This window comes from Mesoplodon mirus (genome assembly GCF_964341445.2).
Source record: "Mesoplodon mirus genome assembly, chromosome: 4".
In the NCBI taxonomy this organism is placed as follows: Eukaryota; Metazoa; Chordata; class Mammalia; order Artiodactyla; family Ziphiidae; genus Mesoplodon; species Mesoplodon mirus.
In genome coordinates this window covers 139,066,481-139,091,051 of record NC_138979.1, presented here as the reverse complement: position 1 = coordinate 139,091,051, position 24,571 = coordinate 139,066,481, and the positions used below count along the sequence as shown (strand labels likewise).

At 43.1% G+C, this 24,571-nt stretch overlaps 1 protein-coding gene across 2 annotated transcripts in view; it reads left to right on the top strand.

Moving 5' to 3' along the window:
• Positions 1-24,571, top strand: part of PYGL (glycogen phosphorylase L) — a 51,088-nt gene that overhangs the window by 13,783 nt on the left and 12,734 nt on the right. For both annotated transcript variants that reach the window (XM_082618637.1, XM_082618638.1), the window contains exons 5-19: positions 6,348-6,479; positions 9,633-9,744; positions 10,059-10,141; positions 14,556-14,699; positions 15,201-15,293; positions 15,976-16,122; positions 16,675-16,838; positions 17,312-17,426; positions 18,001-18,102; positions 18,227-18,374; positions 18,477-18,535; positions 18,639-18,780; positions 20,886-21,093; positions 22,407-22,541; positions 22,963-23,029. In XM_082618637.1, the coding sequence (XP_082474763.1) occupies positions 6,348-6,479; positions 9,633-9,744; positions 10,059-10,141; positions 14,556-14,699; positions 15,201-15,293; positions 15,976-16,122; positions 16,675-16,838; positions 17,312-17,426; positions 18,001-18,102; positions 18,227-18,374; positions 18,477-18,535; positions 18,639-18,780; positions 20,886-21,093; positions 22,407-22,541; positions 22,963-23,029 (1,851 nt within the window). The remainder of the gene's footprint in view (positions 1-6,347; positions 6,480-9,632; positions 9,745-10,058; positions 10,142-14,555; positions 14,700-15,200; positions 15,294-15,975; positions 16,123-16,674; positions 16,839-17,311; positions 17,427-18,000; positions 18,103-18,226; positions 18,375-18,476; positions 18,536-18,638; positions 18,781-20,885; positions 21,094-22,406; positions 22,542-22,962; positions 23,030-24,571) is intronic.

The following is a 24,571-nucleotide window of genomic DNA, read 5'->3' as shown; positions in this document are numbered from 1 at the left end:
CCTATCCAAAGGAAACCAAAAAGATAAAGTGCTAGAAAAAAAAAATATGTCAAAGCTTCAACAGTAATTAATTATCTCTGGGAGATAAGATTATGGGTGACTTTGACTATCTTCTATTTGTTCTCCTACATGACTCATATTTCATAAGAAATGTGTATTTTATAATCATAAAAAGATATAAAAACAGGGCTTCCCTGGTGGCGCAGTGGCTGAGAGTCCGCCTGCCGATGCAGGGGACACGGGTTTGTGCCCCGGTCCGGGAAGATCCCACATGCCGTGGAGCGGCTGGGCCCGTGAGCCATGGCCGCTGAGCCTGCGCATCCGGAGCCTGTGCTCTGCAACGGGAAAAGCCACAGCAGTGAGAGGCCCGTGTACTGCAAAAAAAAAAAAAAAAAAAGATATAAAAACAAAATAATTGGTTCCCTTCTACAGTGAAGTAATCTAGGGCTACATGGTGAGAAGCCTAGCTTGGCAGGCATTTCCAGTAGGACCAAGATTTTAACACAACCTGACCAAGCGATACATGGTATCCATTCTCAGTCTTTGTATCCTGTATGGTACTCATTATACCCCAGAATGTTTAAGGATTTTATTTCTTACTTTTCTGTGAAAGATTTTTTTTAACTCAGCAGATCAATCGCAAAAAATTGTCTTTCAAGTGCATTTTCCCCAAAGTCTTATGAAAGGTCACTCTTTATTAATCCCACCTATGACCTTTGCTACTTTTAAAAGGCCTTATTTCAGGAAACCATCCCTTCTCTCTTGTGAGACCCAAGAAGTATATATATTCTAGTGTTTTTAAAGGAGAAAGAGAGACCAAGTGGCTTTTGCTAGTCCCCAAAGCTAGCTTTACTACATCATCACTTCTTTCATTACAACTGAAATTGAGTCAGAAGGACACCTAATTTTATCTACCATAGCCATTGTTCACTGGGATGGGATTTTAAAAAGCAAACATAAAAAAGAAACTGTTTCCATGAAAAACAAAAAATATCTTCCAGGAAAGCAGAATGCCTTTTGGGGGCATGGTCACTGCTCTACCCACATCAGCTACATGGTTGCTCTTACAATGGAGAAGGCTGATGAAAATTGCACAAGCTAGGAAGATTTTTTTTTTTTTTTTTTTTTGCGGTACGCGGGCCTCTCACCACTGTGGCCTCTCCTGCTGCGGAGCACAGGCTCCGGACGTGCAGGCTCAGCGGCCATGGCTCATGGGCCCAGCCGCTCTGCGGCATGTGGGATCCTCCCGGACCGGGGCATGAACCTGCGTCCCCTGCATTGGCAGGCGGACTCCCAACCACCGCGCCACCAGGGAAGCCCTAGGAAGATTTTTAAAGGTTGATAGACTTTCCGTTTTTGAAGGCTCTCTTCAAGGAAGATTTGCAGTTATAAAGTGTTTGTTGTGAACTCCACCCCACCCCCCAAGGAAAATAATTTTATTGCTAAAAGGCTTGACTTACCTCGAACACTAAAGGGGATCATTGAAACCTTCTCAGAATAGTCCTCTGAAAATGACTGGCCACTGGGAAGAGGGGGAAAGGCAGTTGCGACAGCCTCAAGTTAAACAGTCACACACTAAAGTTCTGAGTGGAAAGACTCTGACACTAGAAATCTCAGGGTTGAATCAAGCAGTCTGCTGGAACATTCTTTCTCTTAGAACCCTGCTATACCTAGCCATGCACAGTTCATATTACCCAGCAAGCCTCTCCTGGCCATTGTTGAATTCTTGGTGCTCCCCAGAAACATTTACCAATGACTGGTACCGTCAGAAAGCAAAGTTTGCTGACAACTCCTGATGTTTGCTCACTGGTTCTTCATATCCCATGTATCCCACAGTTGAGGGGAAAAGCATTTCTTCGACTTCAGTCACTCACAGAGGCCCTGAGCTGACCTCTGCTTCCATGCTGGCTGGAATAGATTCCACCAATAGATAGATATCTAGGAAGACCCCAGATCCAGCTGCCATGCATCCCCCCACACACAGAGCACCACTGCCACCACCACGCAGGCGGGCACGCTGCTCCCCACGCCACAGTCTCCTGCTTGCTTTGTCGCAGCTCCTTTTCATCTGGGATGTTCAGATCCACACAGCCCACTTGGATATAAATGAAAGCTCTCCTCCTGTCTGGCCCCTGCCCTTCATATGACTCAGCAAGTTAGTGCACTCAGGGATCACTGGTTACGTGGAAGTCTAAATTTACAGACCAGTTTGTTAATTTGTTGGAAGAAAGCAAGATAGAAAGGAGGTTTATCACCATCCCGCAGCCTCTGTGGATTGAGTTGGGGTGGCTGGAGGCAGTTCTCTCTTTCTCCTCTGATCTGCTCAGACCAGCTTGCTTTTATGAAATATCTATTTTTCAATTTACCTTAAAAACAAGCTTTGCATAACTGAGGGAATTGTTTTCTGATTTCTTGCCAAAATTAGGAAGAGACTCAATAAAGAACAGCAAGCTAGGAGTCCTATTCTCCTACAGAACTTGTTAATAACCCAGTGAAATTAAAACCAGCCATTATTTGGCAGGGAAAAATCAGACCAACATTGAGAGTGACTGGCTGACTAGTCCCTTGTCACTTAACAGCGTGTCCTCAAAAGAGCAAATGCAGCTTCTGATTTGCAAAGGAGGCCAGGGGGGGCCGGCCAGTGGTGGGAAGCCCAGAGTTCAGCCTCTCTTCTACGGGCATTTCATGCTGCTTGAGGGGAGAAGAGTCTGCTTCTGCTGCATTTTTCAGCAGAAAATATCTTGTCAGCTCACCTGTGCACATGATTTTCGAGAGGAATGATGTTTCTGCCTCATCATCCTCCTGGTTCATGTAAAAACTTAAGGTGTATTTTACAACAGTCCTGAGAGCTGAAATGAGGCAAATAGGCCATAAGTTTCTTTCCTGTTACAGGAAGCATTGTGTGTTCACATTGACCAGTAATTTGAAACCCAGAACCTGCCCTTGCCTAAGTGCAGCCTGAAGTGTTTTGTAAGTCAGGATGTTTGATCTTTGTGCATATCGTCATTTATTTTTCTTAGAGTTTCTAGTTATTAACACGAGCTAGAGGACTCTTAACTTAACCAATTTCTTATCAACTGATAAAATTCAATCCTTTCCTTGTTAAATTTTAATTGTATTTTTTGTTCTCTTTATGAATGGGATAGCCGAAGTCTCAATTCTGAATTACAGTTCCTGACTTTGTACCGCCGTGTAGCTCCTGGCTGCACCGTGTACCCGCTGGCTACATGTTAAGATGCAAATTTTTTTTTTTTTTTTTTTTTTTGCGGTATGTGGGCCTCTCACTGTTGTGGCCTCTCCCGTTGCGGAGCACAGGCTCCGGACACGCAGGCTCAGCGGCTATGGCTCACGGGCCCAGCTGCTCCGCGGCACGTGGGATCTTCCCAGACCGGGGCACGAACCCATGTCCCCTGCATCGGCAGGCAGACTGTCAACCACCGCGCCACCAGGGAAGCCCCAAGATGCAAATTTTTAAATGCAAAATTTAAGACCCCTCCCCAGACTGCCTGAGACTCTGCATTTTAACAAGGTGCACTGTACTGATTAGCTCACATCTAGGTCCAGCCTTCCCTAGGCTTCATCCTGCATCTGCTACATCCTTCTGCAGCTCTCTAATTCCAGACCTTCTATCTAAAGATGTTGTTTCTGTGTGTCCCCTTTTCATTCATCATGATACTGGTAGCTCTTGTTAATGGGCAGCTTACTAACATTCCCAATATGATCAATGTTTGAATAAATGGATGTGTGTTTGCTTGTCTGGCTGTTGACATTAATGTTTTGTCTAACATCTCAAAAGATAGCTGTATTTGTTTGCCTCTCTCCACACTGTGCCTGGGGCAGACACTGAACTCATATATAGGTGATCATGAAGCATCCAGCATTGTGTCATAATTCATCATTAATATCTTTTTAAACTAAAGCTGAGTTTTCTAAGAGGGAAGGATGAGGAATCAGGTAGGTAAAATAACCATATTGGGGGTAATCTCATTGACAAGGGACTTTGTACTAAAAACCTTACCCCTCCCTTCTTGCCAGAACACGATTGCATTTTTTAATATACATGGAATATTTTTAAAGTTTCACTCATAATACCATTACTTTAAAAATGCAACCCCCACCCCACCATGTGTCTTTTGTTCTTCTTTTGGCATTTTTATTTGTTTCTTTATAGAAAACAAAATGCATTTGATGTCCAGGATACCCTAAATACAAATTAGATTTTAAAATTTTTATGAGAAATATTTGTTATAAATTGACATAAATATATAGGAAAATGTTATAATTGTCAATAAAATAAATTCCTTCCATTTTAGTATATGTCATTTTCAAAACGAATTAGAAATAATTGTTCATGGGACTTCCCTGGTGGCACAGCGGTTAAGACTCCACGCTCCCAATGCAGGGGACCCAGGTTCCAGCCCTGGTCAGGGAACTAGATCCCACATGCGTGCTGCAACTAAGAGTTCGCGTGCCGCAACTAAGGAGCCGGTGAGTTGCAACTAAGGAGCCCACCCACCCACCCCGGCCGCAACGAAGGAGCACACATGCCACAACTAAGACCTGGCACAACCAAATAAATAAATAAAAATATAATAAATAAATAAATAATAGTTCATTATCAGATCAAAATTACATAAGGATTAAATTAAACAAAGACTACAAAATGTGTTCTGTTGATGGGAATGTAAATTGGTGCAGCCACTATGGAAATAAGTATGGACGTTCCTTAAAAAACTAAAAATAGAACTACCATATGGTCCAGCAATTCCATTCCTGGGTATATATCTGGAAAAAATGAAAATGCTAATTCAAAAAGATACGTGCACCCCAGTGTTCATAGCAGCACTGTTTACAATTGTCAAGGCATGGAAGCAACCCAAGTGCCCAACAGATGAATGGATAAAGAAGATGTGGTGTATATATATGCAATGGAATATTACTCAGCAATAAAAAATGAATTAAGTACTGCCACTTGCAGCAACATGTATGGACCTAGATAATATTATGCTTAGTGAAATAAGTCACACAGAGAAAGACAAATATTGTATGTTATCACTCATATGTGGAATCTAAAATATAATACAAATGAATGCATATGCAGAACAGAAACAGACTCACAGATACAGAAAACAAATTTGTGGTTACCAAAGGGGAGAAGGAACTGGGGGAGGGACAAATTAGGGATATGGTATTAACAAACCACTATGTATAAAATAGATAAGCAACAAGGATATACTGTATAACACAGGAAATTATACCTATTATAATAACCTATAATGGAATATAATCTTCAAAAATACTGAAACACTATGCTGTACACCTGAAACTAGCACAATATTGTAAATCAACTATACTTCAAGTTAAAAAATGAAAAAAGTAATAGTGTTCCGTACCTATACTGAAATAAGCTTTATTAAGGGAGCTTTCTATGAGTAGTTTTTCTCAACCGATTCTGTGCTTTCAAGGCACAAAGCTCTTGACAGAAACCATAATGTAGGACCCATCAGGTCCAGGTATTCAACAATAAACATCCCTGGGAAGCCTCTCTCTTTCCTTCAAACTAGACAATTGGATTCACAGATGTTAAGACACAGGCTTTAGAACCCACAGAACTACCATCAAATCTTACCTGTATCATTTACTATCCGTGCAACTTTGAGCAAGTTACAATTTCCTTAACAAAGGGAGAAGCCATAGCTCCCTCCTATAGTGTTGCTATGAGGATTAAATGCAATAATATGTATAAAACATTTAGAGCAATACTAGCCAGTATTGTTGATTTAGGCTGTATGACAATAACAAAGATGAATTGAGATTGACAGAACCAACATCTTTCTTGCCAAAACAGTATTCTTGAGTTGATTCAGTCAAAAAAATATTTTTTTTTAAATTTATTTACTTATTTGGCTGCGTTGGATCTTTGTTGCTGCACGCGGGCTTCCTCTAGTTGTGGCGAGTTGGGGCTACTCTTCGTTGCCGTGTGCAGGCTTCTCATTGCGGTGGCTTCTCTGGTTGCCGAGCACGGGCTCTAGGCGCGTGGGCTTCCGTGGTTGTGGCTCACGGGCTCTAGAGCGCAGGCTCAGTAGTTGTGGCATGTGGGCTAAATAGTTGTGGCTCGCGGGCTCCAGAGCGCAAGCTCAGTAGTTGTGGCACACAGGCTTAGTTGCTCCGAGGCATGTGGGATCTTCATGGACCAGGGACCGAATCTGTGTCCCCTGAATTGGCAGGCGGATTCTTAACCACTGCGCCACCAGGGAAGTCCCCCAAAATATTTTTGATTTGATATAATTGAAGGGCTAGGTCCACCACTCCTGAAAAACAAATTCTAAGCCATGTCCTTTTTGCAGATAGAAGAGGCAGATGACTGGCTCAGGCATGGAAACCCCTGGGAGAAGGCCCGCCCCGAGTTCATGCTGCCTGTTCACTTCTACGGGAAAGTAGAGCACACAGAGGCCGGAACCAAGTGGATCAACACGCAGGTATTCTGAGAAGTCCTTGCACTGAGCATTGTATAGAGGATGGCACAGTGTGCGACGTGTATGTGTTGAGTATAGTGTGTTGTATATTGAATAATAGAGTATATTTTTATAAATAAATGTTACTTCTCTTAGTAGAACCCACTCATTTTGGAGACCAGGGAGCTGAGGCCAAGAGAGAAGTGACTTCCCCAAGGTCAAGTGACTTACCAGGGTCATTTTGTCATCTGGTTTATAAGAGATTAATCAATTCTATAATCCCAGCATGCTTAGCTCTCCAGTTTTATATAAAGCTGTTGAAACCAAGATTGAATAAAGTTAAATGTCATTCCTCACCCCACTGCCATATGTACAATTGACTTGTAAATTCTAAGGGGTAAATATTTTTAAAGTGAAGTATTTATTCAAAGGATTACCAAAGTTCTTCTTCATTACAAAGTCAAGAAAAACAATGCAAAATATTGCAAAATGCACTCTGTTACTGTGTGCCAAATCACTTCTAGAGAAATAATGCTGGTGTCAATCCAAGTGTACTTAATTCATGGCCATGTATTTATCCTGCCACCAGATTAGAGTGTTACCCTGCTACTGAACAATTTACTTTTCAGCTCCTCTAGTGGTGGTTTGTGCTTTGCTGTCTTCATACGTCCTGATAAATAACCCCTAAGAACTACTGGATTGCATTGTCCAATCACTGGAGGCTCCACTTGAGATATTTGTTTAGTAAATATAGTCTTACACCAGAAAAGATGTCTCACTGGCCACTTTAAAAGCTTAAAGAAAATGGTAAAGACCAAGGAAATGCTGTTCTTATATAGCAAAATCAGGAACAAAATTCAGTACTGTAATGCTAAATTCCATTGGTTTGTGGACTCAAGACCCATGTTATAGTGGACTTTTAAGCTGATGCTTTATTCTGCTAATCCATGCAAGGCTATTCACAGTTCACAAAAGAAAGACTTCTTTTGAAGTTTTTCCTACCTGAACATGATTTATTCAGCATATGAAATAATGGATTAGAAGCTAAAATAGGTCATTATATATAATAAGGAATAAACTAATACTGTAATTTCAAGATGTTTCCCTCTATCCACCCCCTCCCTTTTATTTTGGTTAAACAATAGACCACAACTAAGTTGCAGTTGATTACAAATATGATCAGAAGAACTGCAACAAATCAATTGTTAATATGCCTAAAGAATTCTCATATGTTTTGGGTATTAATCTAGCAAGTATTTGGTGTCTAAAACTTCCAGTGGCTTCTGATCTGTTTAAACGTACGCAGGTTATACTCCCAATCCTGGAAGCATTCTGTTTACTTCATAGGTCCCACTGATGACCTTAAGATGACCTGATGATATATTTACAAAGCACCTCTAGACATTTTCATAATACATCCAGAAATTCAATTAGGGAGAGTGTGTTTTTCTGTGCCCACAAAGGCAAGTTTATGGGGCAGATGTAATAAAGGGTGAGCTGACCCAACCTGTGCAGAATTTTATGGATTGACGCCACTGCCTGATCAGCCCCAGATTTGTAGCTAGTGAGGTCAGAGAGCTTGAGGTCAGACCTCATGTATGCCTGCTGTGAAGACTTCCAGTGAACTGAGTTATTTGTTTCATTTCTTGTGTCAGTTCAGGTCCTCTGGGAAGCAGACAGAAGGGAGAATTAGAAGTACAAGTGATCTATTGCAGAAATTCCTGTGAAAGATAAAGGGAAAGGGGACAGGAGGAGGGGGGAAGTCGTTCAGACTGCAACGCAGGTGTGACACCTGTGAAGAGAGAGAGGGAAAGAAGGATTCTCAGGAAGGAGCCTCACACTGCAGTGCATCTCTGAACAAGTGCCCAGGCTGATGGGACATTGCTCATGAGGGGAGTCCTGGCTCTCATGCTCCCACCACGACGGGAGCATCCCAAAGAAAGCACAGCCTCATGTGAGCTTTGAGGTGGCAACTTCTCCCTGAAGTTCTCTAAAGGGACCTCCAAGCCACGTGCTTCCCCAGCTGCCTCAATTATGCTTCGAGGGTCAGAAGGACGAGTCATGTTTGAACCCAGACTCAGAGCCCAACTCTGTAAATGACTTCTCCTGATTGACCACAACTTGCTCTTAGAACTCCAGAGGTCTTTATTTCCTAGTAAAAGATATTCAAATAAACGTGATTTATTACTCTGTGGTTATGATGTTCATGAAAGCGTGACTGAATGTATATGACTGATTGATAGAGGCTAGAGTGTTTCATTCCTTCATCATTCAGCAGACCAAATTAAAGAGATCTGGGGTTAGGTTTCAACACTACCACTGACTGTGACCTTGGGTAAGTCACTTCTCTCTCAGCTTCATTCCCATCCAAAACGCCTCAAGTTGCACTAGATGATCTCTAGCATCCTCCAATTCAATCCGTCATTCCCCTTCCTTAGAGCTTGATTCTGATGAGGCTGTAGAAAATAGAAAATTGTCTTCTCCCACATAAATTTTAAATTCATGTGAAACATGGTTCATCTTCCTGTTCTTCTCTATTTCCATGACTGTCACAAATATTGAGCTAAATTTTCCAAAGCTCACCTCTTAGACACATCTCAGCTAATTATCAGCTTATTTGTTAGACCACTAAAATAACTCTTCTTCATGCAACTTTGAAAAATCTAGCATAGCATTTTAAATATCATATGTAATATTTATCTTCATAAATTTCCTATTCTGCTAATTTTCACCATATTTGAAATCAGATCATTGAATAACCTACATGAAACTTATCTTGATTACTGTTTTTTAATGGGTACAGATCCACATTTACCACTTTGCACATCATATTTTGCTATTCTTAGCGCAATGGCTTGATCTTGAAACATGAAAGATCTGTGTCCAGATCAGGGCAAGGGACACAAAGGGAAGTCAGCGTGAAAATGATGTGGAGGACCATCTGGGACCATCTGTCTGAGTCATTCCAGCCATCCAGATTGTTCCAAGTGGGAGGAGGACCGACATGGCCCCTAATACCACCTCCAGCCTTGGGACCCTTAGCTCGGTTTAGGGATCATACAGTTTGAGTTAGTGATGGAGCCAGGAACCAGATTCCAGCTGCTGTCTCCCAGCTCTGTTCAACCTCCTCCATCCATGTGGGAAACAGTGAGTAGCTGCTTTGGTTTCACCCCGCAGGTGGTCCTTGCTCTTCCATATGACACCCCGGTGCCTGGATATCTGAACAACACGGTCAACACCATGCGCCTCTGGTCCGCTCGCGCACCCAATGACTTTAACCTCAGAGACTGTGAGTACAGCATGGGCTCCCTTTCCTCATGTGTATCTTTAATCTTTCTGTCCAATAATTAGAGCCAAGTTGCACTGAGTTTCTGATCCGAACTCTTTAGTGACTAAAGCATTATATGGAGCACATGATTAAAGCAGTCCTTCAGTCTAACCCCCTTAGACTGTCATGTGAATCACAGCATGAAGGTTTGCTGAAATCTTTTTGGATTTTTAGGAATCCCACATGGTACCCAACAAGCATCAGGTGACATCAGGGGGCTTCTGAAAACAGTGGCTGGCTCGTCTGTTTATTCATTTTTCTAATATTTCCCTCAGTTAACGTTGGAGACTACATTCAGGCTGTGCTGGACCGGAATCTGGCCGAGAACATCTCCCGGGTCCTCTATCCCAATGATAATGTGAGTGATCAAGCTTGCTTTCTCAGTGGAAACAGAAGCAGCTTATTTCAGAAGCACCTATTCAGTAGCCATAAAGCACATACTTAATATTGGGTTTTTTCCTTCAGTGAGGAATAATCACCATATCTCTTCCTGGATTGTGTAGATTTCCCCTCCCACCCATGTAAAGAAAACGAATTTGTACAATTCATGAAATCAGAATTGGTGTTTCACCCTTGATTAGTGACCCCATCACTAATTGGGAGGCTCTGTACATGTATTTCAAAACAAAACCTGGCTATAAAAGATGAGGTGCAGTACAGGTGATGCACTCCTTCCTTTCCAAACAGAAATTTCATCCACTGCATCAGAAGTCCCTGGAGGTGTCTTGCCTGTCCTCTTCCCCTCACTCATGGGTCTCCTCTGACCCAAGGCAAGGTGGGGTCATGGACCTCAGAATAGACCCAGGAGCAGACACTTGTTTCTTATGCCACTTATTTATCTCATTAAACTTTTTCTTATAGGTGATCATTCCAAAGTTTACACGAAAAATAACTTAGTTTAAAAAAAAAACACTTGGAACTGGATCTCAGATGACTGTTATGGATTCTTAGTGGGTTAAAATATACTTAGCTCTAACTTCTCCATGAGTAAAATAATTTTCTGGATGCTATAATGATTTTTAAAAAAATAATAATCTCAGAAGCAAGCAAACTAGTACTCTGCTCTACAAAGATGTCACAAAACAAGGATCTTGGGGACTAGGACATAAATGATCCTAAGACCAGATGTCCACTTAGTGTTATCCACTTAATGTTAAACCCATCTCCAAGGAGGATTAAGTGGGTTTGCTGCAGCATTTTTAGGAACTTAATGGTATATGTTATTTTTCCTTTGGGAGAAACGATGTGACTTCAGTACCTTAAAAGAAATCTGTAACGCAAAAGCAAAAGACTGTTCTGTTTCAAGGTAAATTAAAGTAAGAATCCTTCCAAGACTGGGGCCACACTGCCTAGCCAAACCCAAGCCTGCAGGATTGTTTAACTAGAAGGGGCTTGAAATTCATCCTCCTATCTTCAGTAGGGCCCAAACCTAACTTTACTTGGAAATAATCATCCACAATAATTGATAACACATACTAGGTTAGCATGGGGTGCAAAGTTGACTAAATTCATTGGGCAAAAAAGGTAGCTCTCAGGGTTATGCTTGTTTTTAAGTAGAAGTTGATCAATCTTTTTCGTACTGTAACCACAAGAACAGACTCATTCCCTCTCCCCAACTTGGCCATCGCCCTATTAGTCTGTCTTCCAAGAGTCTTGCCCCCTTCCTCACTCTGCAACTAATGAGATTTTTTTTTTTCCTTGCTTAAAATTCTTTAAGGCTTTTGCTTACCCCTAAGAGAAGTACAGAATCTTAGGTGTATCTTCATCTATATGGTCATCAGTTCTCTGACACATCCTCTGTGATCTTGCCCTAGCAATAGGTCCCAGCTGTAGAGGGTTATTTGCCCTGTTCTTTCTCACCTCCATGCTTTGCCCAGGTTTCCTCTGCCTGCAGGGAATACTCTGGCCCTCTGTGCTCACCTCAAATTCCTACTTACCTTTCAGGGCTCAGATAAAGAAATCACCTGAATATTCAGGTTCCCAAAGTACTGTGTATACACTTAAATACAACATAAATGTTTTTAAAAACTGTCGTGTTTTATTTCAAGCCTTGATTACACATCTGTCTCTCCCCAGTAGTTTGAACTTAACTGAGGTCAGTGATTGTTTAATTAATCATTTTATTTCTAGGACATTAAAAATTCCCTAACTCAGTAAACATTTAAATTCATTGTGGATGGATTCATGTGCTTTTTTTAGAATAATGATTTCATCATATTTTTTTACCATGAAACATGCTATTAGAAAAAAGAAATATAAGCAATATAAAAACTACCAAGTAAAAAAAAATTTCCAAATTCTACCACCTATAAATTCCCATTGGTAATATCAATCTAGACAGTTTCCTATTAATGACTTCAAATTTTTCTTTTGGTTTTTAAACTTTTATCAAAGTTGTACCTGCACATAGTTTAAAGAGAAAAGCAGCTCTCTGAGGCTTACTATAAAATCAGTCTCCTATTTCCCACTTCCCCAAAGCAACTACATCCCCTTGCTTTGCATTGCTTTTCTGGATACTTACCTCCATATTTCTAACAACATGCTGTTACTGCTGCTTCGTGATTTCCTCTTTTTACAATATTGACTCCCCGCTACTGAAGATGAGAATTTAGCTCCCTTCCTCCCATAGACTTCCACCCCCACCACAAAAACACGTTTTCTATGCCCACTCTCTCAACATAATTACATGGTGATTTGCACTAGCTCTTCAGCCAGTGTTTACATTATTATGACGCTCTCAGTGCTACAGATAGCTGATCTGTGCACATACATGTCATCATCTCATGATTATTTTTCCTTTCCTTAAAATGTTCTCCTTTCCTGGAGTTAATCATTGTTTTGTTTGTTTGCTTGGTTTTCTGAGTACTTTTCCCTAATTTATCCTACACTCTACCCCAGTCGTAGAAATTTCCTCTCAATATATTCAAACACCTTAGGTATTCTGTTGACTCAGTCTTTTTGAAGTCTCTTCTGGATCTCTTCTGGCTGGCTGCTCCAGTGTCATCCTGGGATCTACTTTTCCCATTGTTCTGAGGACGTCTGTGCTCATATACTCTCTGGGGTCATTTGTTTCCAGGATCCCAAGGGTTTGCTCCCTTGTTTTGGTAGTACATGTGCCTGGGGCTTCCTAGGAAAGGGTGCAAGTGAGGTCAATTTTTTTGAGACCTTGCATGTTGGAAAATGTCTTTATTTTGCCCTCTCATTGGTAGTTTGCCTGGATACTGAAGACTCAAAGTTTCTTTTTTTTTAATCTCCTAGTTTTTGGTGTTGCCGAAAAGTACAGTGCAATTGGATTCTTGATCTTTTGTTTGAATTCTGCTTTTTTCCCCCTTTGAAAGCTTCTAGTCTCCCTCTCCCTCTTCCCCTCCCTCTGTCCCTCTCCAAACCCCCTCTCTCCGAGTGTACTAAAAGTTTTGGGGGGTGTGCTTTGGTGTAAGTCTGCTTTCACTTATCACGCCTGGGTACCCTTTCAGTCTGGGGACACAGGACTACAGCTCTCTGAGAAATGGTCTGGAATTGTTAAACATCCTCAACTGGTTCTTTAGTCTTCTTACCTTTTTTCTTTTATTTATCATCTCTTTGTCTTCTTGCTCACATTTTGGGCAATCACAACTCTCTCTTCCAATCTTTCTATTGGGTTTTTCACTTTGGCTGTCATGTTTTAATTTCCAAGTAATCTTTTTTTGCTCTAGGTATTTTCTTGAAGCATCTTATTCTTATTTCTTGAATACAATATCTAATCTATCTGAGGATACTGATAGTATTCTTATAATCATTCTTTTCTCTAATCTCTGTTACCTCTAAGTTGGCTTTTATTATTTTAACATCTTTTAGAAGTTTTTCTTAGCTGTCCAATGGTCCTTATCTGCCCACTGGAACTTAAGAGAAAGGTACCAAGAAGTTTTGGGGAGCTCTGTACACTAGTTTGGGATTTATCTATTTGGTTTCCCTCACCTGTGACCTGCTGGGGCCACTTCCTGGTGGAGTTCCTCATGTCCATGTCTTTAGGTCCTCCCTCCTGGGCTGGTCGAATTCCCTAGAGAAGACGCTTGCAGCTTCTTTCCTGGTGGAATTAACACTGGCTGCCTGTGTTCTCAAATTCAGTTGGGAGATGAAGACTGAAAGCATCAGTATTCAGTAAACTTTCACTGAGCCTCTTCCCCCATTTTTAGTACGGGATGGTACCCCTGCCTCCAACTTTACTTGCTGCCCTCCAGTCCAGAGACCCCTGTTATACCATCTCCAGAGAACAGACCTCCAGCTTCTGCCTGAGTTGGCAAAGGAGATTATCCAGTTGAGGGAACTGGAGAGGAGGTCTGAGGCCAACTGCTTCTTAGGCTCTCCATTAACCTTTTACCCCCTCTTCACCCCCTACTTCTGAAGGCACCCAATGCTGACAATTCCTGGGCCTTTTGGGAGCTTCAGTGTATACACTGGGTTCTTCCTTTGGCTTTTTTCCACTACCAGGTCAGGATGCAGCTTTCCTGGGTCTTCTGGTTCAGTTTACCTTTTATCCGTTTTTCAGCTTCTGAAAAGTTGTTGCTGTTGTCTTCTCTCCATTCCCTTCATCCTTTATCAGTATGCCTTTTTTTCAATCCCTTTACTGTCATTTTAGTGGAGTTTCAGGAGGCTGATGCTTGGCATTCAACCTGCCAGCTTCCACCAGTCATCCCATGGGCTTTAGCCTTCAAGTCCCCTGGTAGGGGACGCCACCCATGTTCTGGCCACTCCTAGCAATGTAAGCCCTCTCACTCAGTCTCTCTGTCTTGAAGTTTTTTGAAGGGAAGGAGCTGAGACTGAAGCAGGAGTACTTTGTGGTGGCTGCTACCTTGCAAGATGTCATCCGACGTTTCAAAGCCTCTAAGCTTGGGTCCAGCAGTAGTGCCGGAACTGCGTTCGATGCCTTCCCAGATCAGGCGAGTATTCAGCCTGAACGCAGGCGGGAACAACTGAGGGCATCAGGACTTCCATCAGATTTACTCCTCTGTCTCCGTGCCGAAAAAATCTGAGTGTCTATATAGCAATCAGAAACAGACTCACAGACATAGAAAACAAGCTTGTGGTTACCAAAGGGGGTGGAGGGAGGCAAACTAGGAGTATGGGATTAACAGATACACACTGCTATACATGAAATAGATAAGCAACAAGGATTTACTGTGTAGCACAGGAAATTTACTTACCTATAATGGAACGTAATCTGAAAATATTTATATATAACTGAATCACTATGCTGTACACCTGAAACTAACACAATATTTTAAATCAACTATACTTCAATTAAAAAAAAAATTGAGTCGCTACAGTATACTTAAAGCCTTCCATAGAGGGCAGACGTTTTGTTTGGTGCACGTATGAGGCGTGGATGACGACAAGGACCTGGGCCATCGGTTACCTTCACGTCGGTTTCCCCCTTGCAGGTTGCCATCCAGCTGAATGACACTCACCCTGCACTCGCCATCCCTGAGCTGATGAGGATTTTTGTGGATATTGAGAAATTGCCCTGGTCCGAGGTCTGGATAGTTTGGCTTCTTTTTCCTTTGATTGACCAGAATATCTATGGTTAAGAGATTCTGCCAAATGCGCCTTTTACAGTTTTTCAAAATAAGTTACTGTTGCTAACTTCCAACAGTGAAAGGTAAACTTTGCCCTGGTGCTGACATGTCTTAGTTCTTACTGCTTTACAGGGAGTAGGACTAAGAAATAAATAAACACATTACTAATGGGACACAGCTCAGTAGCTATATTAAGGCTTATATTGTGTTTGCCATTTTTGTGTCTAAAAGGATTCGAAATTAAACTCTCTAGCCTCAGAATACAGCTAACTGAAGGTGTCCCCACTGATTTTAAACACACTTTGTACTTTCTCAGAACATTACTGAAGTTTTATTCCTCAAGTTTTGTTTACTTAATAAATGAAAGACAAGTTAGGATACGAGAGAAGATTTATCAGCATGCTGTCCTAAATTTTATCAGACCATTTACTGCTTTTCCTCCCCCCCCCCAAAAAAAAAACATGTTCCCATTACCTGGACCATTCAGGAACCTAGCGGAATTGTGTCTAACTATACATGCAGATAGAATTGTCCTGTTGCTGATGGGCAGGAGTTGAGGAAGCGTCTGGCCTGCAGGATGGGGCACACCTGCAGGCCACCTTTCCTGCAGAGGCAAGCACTGAGCCCCCTCTCCCCCCAGGCGTGGGAGATCACCCAGAAGACCTTTGCCTACACCAACCATACAGTGCTCCCGGAAGCCCTGGAGCGCTGGCCCGTAGAGCTGGTGGAAAAGCTGCTTCCTCGACATTTGCAAATCATTTACGAGATGAATCAAAAGCATTTAGATGTAAGTCACTTTGACAGATTCATAACCCTTTTTTTTTTTTTCTCAGTACGCGGGCCTCTCACTGTTGTGGCCTCTCCCGTCGCGGAGCACAGGCTCCGGACGTGCAGGCTCAGCGGCCATGGCTCACGGGCCCAGCTGCTCCGCGGCATGTGGGATCTTCCCGGACCGGGGCACGAACCCGTGTCCCGTGCATCGGCAGGCGGACTCTCAACCACTGCGCCACCAGGGAAGCCCTTATAACCCTTTTGAGAAGGAGGTCTAGAGATGTTAAGGGTGGCTGCAGTCTCTCCTCTTACCAAACCTGAGGCCCAAACATCTTTCAGTCATTGATACATCAAAAGCATTCAAGTCTGGATGGGGCTCTGTTAATGACATCCTTTTGAAAATACTAACCTGGAGAGATGGCATCTCCCTAGGCATCTTCACTCCTCTCTGTGGGAGTGAAGTTTTACCTTTGCTCCATCAAAGGTTTTGGTTGGGAAGTGAATGGCGTTATCCCAGGGTTGCTGGAAACCTGAGTGACCAGTAAGGCCTTTCTCTTCCTTTGCCTAGAAAATTGCCGCCTTGTTTCCTAAAGATGTCGACCGCCTGAGAAGGATGTCTCTGATAGAAGAGGAAGGAGGCAAAAGGATCAACATGGCCCATCTCTGCATTGTGGGCTCCCATGCTGTGAACGGCGTAGCTAAAATTCACTCAGACATCGTGAAGAACCAAGTGTGAGCCTCCATCCCTGTCATAGTCGGTCTCACATTGCTCAGGAATAGAACGGTGCTCGTGAATGCGGGGTTGTGGTTGGAGATGAGGAAAGGCCCCGTTCAATATTTAAAAGTAACGTCTTCTATACAAAGAACCCTTCTCTAAAAGGAAAAGAAAAGGCCTTCCTCTCTGAACCATCCTCATTCTAGACTTACAAGAAACTAAACTATTCTGCTCAAAAGTCTGATATATATATCAGTGCCAGGAAATCATATGAAGGTGATTAGATTGGATTTTTTCTTGTAATTATTTTGAATTGCAAATGGATTCCTAATTAGAATGACACCCATAGCTGCTGTCAGCCCCTCTCTCCACTTTTATTTAATCTTTCTAAGCCTACACTCTGCTTCTTAGATCTAACTCTGAACTTCATCCAGCATGCAGGAACCTGCCGCTCCAGCCAAGTTCAGTGATGTGTCTCTTCCATCTCCAGATTCAAGGACTTCAGTGAGCTAGAACCAGACAAGTTTCAGAATAAAACCAATGGGATCACTCCAAGGCGCTGGCTGTTACTCTGCAACCCAGGACTGGCAGAGTTAATAGCAGAGGTAACGGGGAAGTGCTGAGGGAAAGGGGGTTTCTGACTAGAATTCAAGAGGCAGAGAGTGCGCTTATAACTTGCAAATCCAGTCTGCAGCAGGGCCTGCTTCATCCCCAAGCCAGTGGCCTGTGCAACCCCACAGGGCTCCGCACTGGTTTCATTCTCCACTGTAGCCAGCTTGAAATTCTTAATTTCAGAAAAAGAGATCCCACGCGTAATATAGCTGGCCCTGGTGAATGGTGCTCACATGACACACAGATGGTACCCCTGTTTAATAAGAGGATAACAAAGGTCCTCTAACAGGACCTTTGTTTGTCCTCTAATAGTAACTAGTAGAACCTGGGTTATTTGTCACCCTTTTTAGGTAGATTTCCTGGTTTTAACACTTAATACCACTGAAGGTATAGCAAGTGTTCTTCCCACATGGCATGTTTAGCATCTCCTGTGAATGAAGCCATTCTGTGTGCTGTGGGGTGTGAATGTTGGGGGAATGTGAGGCCTTGCCACAGACTGACAGAAACTGCTCATGTGGGCTTGACTGCCTCCCCTGATTAAAGTCACCTTTTCCTTGAAACGGAAAGAAAATCGGGGAGGACTATGTGAAGGACTTGAGCCAGCTGACGAAGCTGAACAGCTTCCTGGGCGACGACGTCTTCCTGCGGGAGATTTCCAACGTGAAGCAGGTGAGGCTTCCCGGTGTGGATGCTTTTCCCGGCGGCACTTGCTTGGAGGGTTTATGCCCCAACAGACCACCCACCCAATGCTTCTGAGTCCAAAGGGCTCTGGCCCCATGCACTGTCTCAACAGGAGAACAAGCTGAAGTTTTCTCAGTTCCTGGAGAAGGAGTACAAAGTGAAGATCAACCCATCCTCCATGTTTGACGTGCAGGTGAAGAGGATCCATGAGTACAAGCGGCAGCTCCTGAACTGCCTGCATGTGGTCACCATGTACAACCGTGAGTCAGCCCTGTAGCCCCCGACCAGCCCCCAGAGGTGGAGCTCTCACCACCCTGGCCATTCACCGTTCTCCATTCCATCCCCTTCTCCATCTTTTGCAGGCATTAAGAAAGACCCAAAGAAGCTATTCGTGCCCAGAACAGTTATAATCGGTGGCAAAGTAAGTTGCTTCTCTTCCCTGGGTACTTGGGGGCTCTTGTCTCTTGCCGTTTCTCCACTTCATCATGCCTGCATTGTGTCATGTGTCCACACCCTTCCCCAAGGCTGCCCCAGGATATCACACGGCCAAACTGATCATAAAGCTGATCACTTCAGTGGCAGAGGTGGTGAACAATGACCCCATGGTTGGAAGCAAGTTGAAACTCATCTTCCTGGAGAACTACAGAGTGTCTCTTGCCGAAAAAGGTAGTGCTGTCCTCACAAACCATGCGGGGCCAGGGCACACGCTAGGGATGGATTACACGTTATAGAAAAATGGGGCAGCTGACCTCGGGAGCCAGTGGCTTAGGATAGAAGGTGTCACTCTTAGGCAGAATACGACCCTAAGCTAAGAATGTTTAAGGTGACCCAACTGACACTGAGATGACTGTCCCCAGACTCCACATCAGAGGTTACATCTGCAAGCACATTTTCCTCTCAGCTGCTCAGGGCTGGGTGTTGGAGGAGGTGGCCCTGAGGTTTTGGTAAAGTACAGACCGTGCTCTACAAAAGAAAAAAAAGATCTTCAGTTCCCAGCCCCAGTTTTGCAATAGAACACCAGTGCCCCAATCCTTGGATATTCCTCTGGTCACTCCATGGAAAGAGGGGCTGTCCTTTGTTCATGTGGCAGCAGGGAATGAGGGCAGATGTCAGGCTGCCAAAGCCCTAGGCTTAGATGTGCCTCAGACAGGCACTCAGAGCAGGTGCGGAGTTCCCATGTGGGGACAGCCAGGCTGGCGAGAAGCCGACATCCCTTTCTTTTCTTATTTGCATCACAAAGCACCACCCACATGCAAATGCCAACTGTGTGTTCGCCCTTTTCCCAAATTGAAAAGGGACCTTTCTCTTTTTGAGGTGTTTTTGGGTCCTCTGATGTTACAATTTAAGAACTGTCTGCATAAAGAAAAACGAGCCAGATTTTTATGGGTGCAAATGAAGATATGTCTAATCCACAAATAAGCTCTCAAAGTAAAGCAGAGAATTGGTCCTGTGCTTTGTAGTGGAGGCACGGGAGGGATGCTGCAGGCAGCAGGAACTTCTGTTTGAATCAGACTGAAAGGTCTGCCCTGGGCACACCTCAGTTGCCTGTGGCTTATTTCCCTGCAGTGAAAGTGGAAGGAAGGTGGTAAGGAGTGGAAGGAACGGCACAATCCAGTTTCCTCAGATTGCAAAAGAGGGGTCAGGGAAGATTCTGAATTTTAAGGATCAAGAAAGAGAAGTTTAGATATATTTTTATAAAGTTATAAAATAGAAGAAATAAAAATAAAACCATAACAAAAACTGAAAGGAAGAAGGGGGAGAAGAGAAATGTAAGGTTGATAAAAAATTAATCAGGGCTTCCCTGGTGGCGCAGTGGTTGAGAGTCCGCCTGCCGATGCAGGGGACATGGGTTCGTGCCCCGGTCTGGGAAGATCTCACGTGCCGCGGAGCAGCTGGGCCCGTGAGCCATGGCCGCTGAGCTTGCGCGTCCAGAGCCTGTGCTCCCCAACGGGAGAGACCACAACAGTGGGAGGCCCGCGTACCGCACAAAAAAAAAAAAAAAAAAAAAAAAGTAGCCCATCCAAGAAAGAAATGGAAAATTTTATTTGAGCCAAACTGAGGATTATAACCCAGGAACAGCAGCTCAGAAAGTTCCAAGAACTGTTCCACCCATTAGAAGTCAAAGCAGTTATAGAAGTTTTTCGAGACAGAGGGCTCTACGTTAAATGCTGTATTATTGACAGTTTATACAATCCAGATCTTCAAGGACAAAGTGGTGGGTCATTGTGACCCCTTACAAGATCAAGAAGGAATGTTATCTTTAAAGGAGTTGTCTTGTTGGTTCTAGGAGAATGTTGCTCCTTATGGCTGAGTAGATATTTCTGCCGATGGGGAGGTTTGGTCCATGCATAATGCAGATATACAATGCACAGAGAAAGGAGAGAGGAGGCCAAAGGGCAGAGAAAATTTTTCATGTTTAAATTTTTCTTGTCTTGCCATAAAATATGAATTTTATTTCACAGTAGTGTCGATTTTATAGCAGAGTCAATAGATGCTCTTTAAAGTTTATAGACCAAGGAAGAGTAGTGTAAGCATAGAGTTACTTAGCATTGTGGCCATAACCACCAAGAAGCACATCAGACATGGGCAAAAGTGGTTGCCAGAGTCAAGGGGAAGAGTGAGATCCATCCTACACCATTTGAGTGTTTATCTTGATGTACATGTACTACTTTAATGATTAAAACAGGCCAGCTAGGTGAATGCTTGGATACCATACAAGGAGATCCAGAGAGACAGAATCACTAATCCTATCATTAATGCCTTGCTTGCAGTCATTCCAGCCACAGATCTGTCGGAGCAGATCTCTACTGCAGGCACCGAAGCCTCGGGGACAGGCAACATGAAGTTCATGCTGAATGGGGCCCTGACTATCGGGACCATGGATGGGGCCAACGTGGAAATGGCCGAGGAAGCCGGGGAGGAGAACCTGTTCATCTTTGGCATGAGAGTAGAGGACGTGGCTGCTTTGGACAAGAAAGGGTGAGAGAGTACTCCTGCTTGTTGAGCAGGTATCCCCCCAGGAGGGTACCTGCCCATCCCGGTGTCCCATTGAGGCAGGTCACATGAGAGTGACAGCAGAACATCTCCCATGAGTCAGGGGACCCTCTTGGCCACAGATTAGTCTTGTTACACGCAGCAAGTGAAAGTGAAAGGAGCTTGGGCACAGGTACATGGGCTCGTGGCTATTTGTGATCAGCCATGGAGAGCTGGCCTCATGAGCTATTCACTTCTCCACATCTGTGATTTTTACTGTGATCAAAAAACTGAACCAGTGTGTAGTTGAAGTTTTTGCCTATTATTTAAACCATCTAGTGTTCCTTTAAGACCTCAAAGAGATGGACTAAAATGTGGTAGATGATAGGCCTGGTTGTATAGAAGCACCCAGAATACTTGTTCCACTTAATATCTGGATAGGTTTATTAACCTGGATTCAAATAAGAAGTAAAGAAAGATGCTGCTCAAAGGAACCACAGCAATCACAAAATCTGGAGGGTGTCAAATATACTTCCCAACCCTTGGAAGTAAATTTTTGTTCAGGAGCAACAAATTTGGGAATCTGTGGGACCAAAGAGCAACTGTTGGGGACTTCCCTGGTGGTCCAGTGGTAAAGAATCCGCCTTACAATGCGGGGGACGCGGGTTCGATCCCTGGTCAGGGGACTAAGATCCCACATGCCGTGGAGCAACTAAGCCCGTGTGCCACAACTGCTGAGCCCGTGTGCTGCAAACTACAGAGCCCACGAGCTCTGGAACCCGTGTGCCACAACTATAGAGCCCACATGCCCTGGAGCCTGCACACCACAGCTAGAGAAGAGAAAACCCGCCACCACACTAGAGAGAAGCCCATGCGCCACAACGAAAGATCCTGCATGCCTCAGTGAAGATCCCGCGTGCCGCAACTAAGAGCCGACACAGCCAAAAATAAATTAAAGAAATAAATAAATAATAAATAAATCTTTTTTTAAAAAAGGCAACTGTACAACGCTTGTTTAGAGCCACAAAGCCTGCTTTGAAATGAATCCTACTGTATATTACCGGATTAGACTATTGCTCTGTGACTAGGATTTTAATTATCTACTGTCCTTAGTGTCTTTGGTTACAAGGAACTAATCAAATTTAGTTGGGAAAAAAATTTCAGGATCTAGTTAAGTATTATTTATACCCTGTTGAACTCTATAATGACTTTATAAATGCCATATTTCTGAATGCATTTTTCACAGCTAATGTAGCGTCCAGTGTGTCGTTAACAAACATTAACAGAACCTTTTCTTATCCCCCGCCCTGACCCTACAGGTATAAGGCAAAAGAATACTACGAGGCACTTCCAGAGCTAAAGCTGGCCATTGATCAAATTGACAAGGGCTTCTTTTCTCCCAAGCAGCCTGACCTCTTCAAAGACTTAGTCAACATGCTATTTTATCATGACAGGTGAGTTCCCACAAGAAGATGGTGCTGTTTGGGCCGTGGAAAGGGGATGAGACTATCTTAAACCAACTACAACACATGTAGATTAGCATAGATCTGTGATCTGATAAGCTAACCTAGACTTGGAAAGGAAAATTAGATATTCTCCACTAACAATGCAAGGAGAAGACTTAAGAATAAGACCCACAAATTTGGTATTCTTTTTCTCCTTCCATGGGTGTAACCAACTTTCAGATGCATCCATGTAATAACATTCTCACGTATGGGAAGAAAGGTTGAGGGCTGGTTGAAACCCTTGTGAATAGAAGTGTCAGATTGGTAAGCCAGCCATGCCTAACATTAAGCAAAAGAGAATTTTAAATGGAATCTTAGCACACATCTATTAATGAAGCTTTTTGTTTTTTCCTTCTAATCACAAAAAAAGGTTTAAAGTTTTTGCAGACTATGAAGCCTATGTCAAGTGTCAAGAAAAAGTCAGTCAGCTGTACATGGTGAGTACATGGCTGAGACTTATAAAGGAAACCAGTTTACAGTTCATTAAAATTTTGGTTTCTTTTTATTAAATCTAAATAACAGGGCCCCACCAACCAATCGAAAATGGGAAGTGAGGCAGCTCTTTAGGTTTTTCAGATCAAAACTTGACTGTTCCCGAATTCAGGCAAAGGTTGGCATTTGACATTTCAGTTGCATTTGTAGGTTTTTTAATATCCAAGTAAAAAGTCACAAATAATTCAATATTTATTGAGCACCCACCATGTAGCAGGCATATCCTAGAGACTAAGAGTATAAAGTGAAATTAAATACTCATTTTACCCACTCATTTATTCAACAGAGAGGCATTGGGGCCTCCTCCATGGCAGGCATCATGCTGGGCACTGAGGCCCCAGCATGGACAAAGCCAAGGCCCCTCGAGGAGCCTGTTTAGTGCCAGGGCCCTTAACCAGAAGTGCATCAAAATCACCAAGCAGTTTTTTCAAAGTACAGATGCCCAGCACCCTCTAAGAGATTCTGACCCAATAGTGGGTGGGATCACCATCAGCATTTGAAAAATCTGCTAAATTGATTCTAAGGCTGAACCTTCGTTTATCGGGAAAGGACTGACCCCCCCTAGTATTTGAAAATTGTAAAGTAAGTTCCTCTCCTGGATTATCCATGGAGTGGTGCTATATGAATAGAATATAAATGTATAGAAAGAGGGGAGGTTTCACATTTGAATTTTAAAAAAAGAAACAGAAAAAGGAATGAAACAGAGAGAGAGAGGGAGGGAGGGAGGAAAGAAGGAAAGAAAGAAAGAAAAGGAAGGAAAGGGATAGAGAAAAAAGAAAAGGGCTAGAGCCACGTGAGTAACCCTTCATGTGCAAAGTCATACATCTTTACCAAAGAGCCCAGCCCTCTAGGTACATTTAGTAAATATATGGAAAGGCGATCATCTCTGATAGGAAAGACTTTTAGGGAACTGCAGAAACCACAGAAGAACAGATACAGGAGGAGGCTGGCCCTGTGCTAAGACTCCAGCTTGGGCTTCTTGAGGTAGCCGTCCTTGCCCACACAGTCTCCATTTTGGCTCTCCAACTAGAAAGCCATTATAGAGCAGACCAGTGGGAATGCATAAACTCTCCACCTCCTGCCCTCTGGACATATCAGCAACTATTTCCAACAGAAACATACTGCACTAACATTTCTTTCTATTCCTTTCCCAAAGCCAGGTGACAAGGTGGTTCCTATAGTCATCCCAGATATCCCATTGGGGTTTTACAGGATCACTTAAGGCCTGTGCTGCTTTACAGCATATCCAGCCCCCCAAAAGTGTATACAAACCAGAGTTTTATATACTTCCCAAGGAGAGGCAGTGCTAGATTTAAGTAGAATGGCTCACTTCCTGCTCCCCGAACACTGGAGAGAGCAGCCATATACAGCCTCCAAGAACTCAAAGACAGAGGAAAGAAAATGGCCCCCTCTAGCTCCTTCCCCTTGATCTCAACCCATGCTTGTTATGTAGAAAAGCTGTATAGGAAAAGAAACAAGTGAAACAG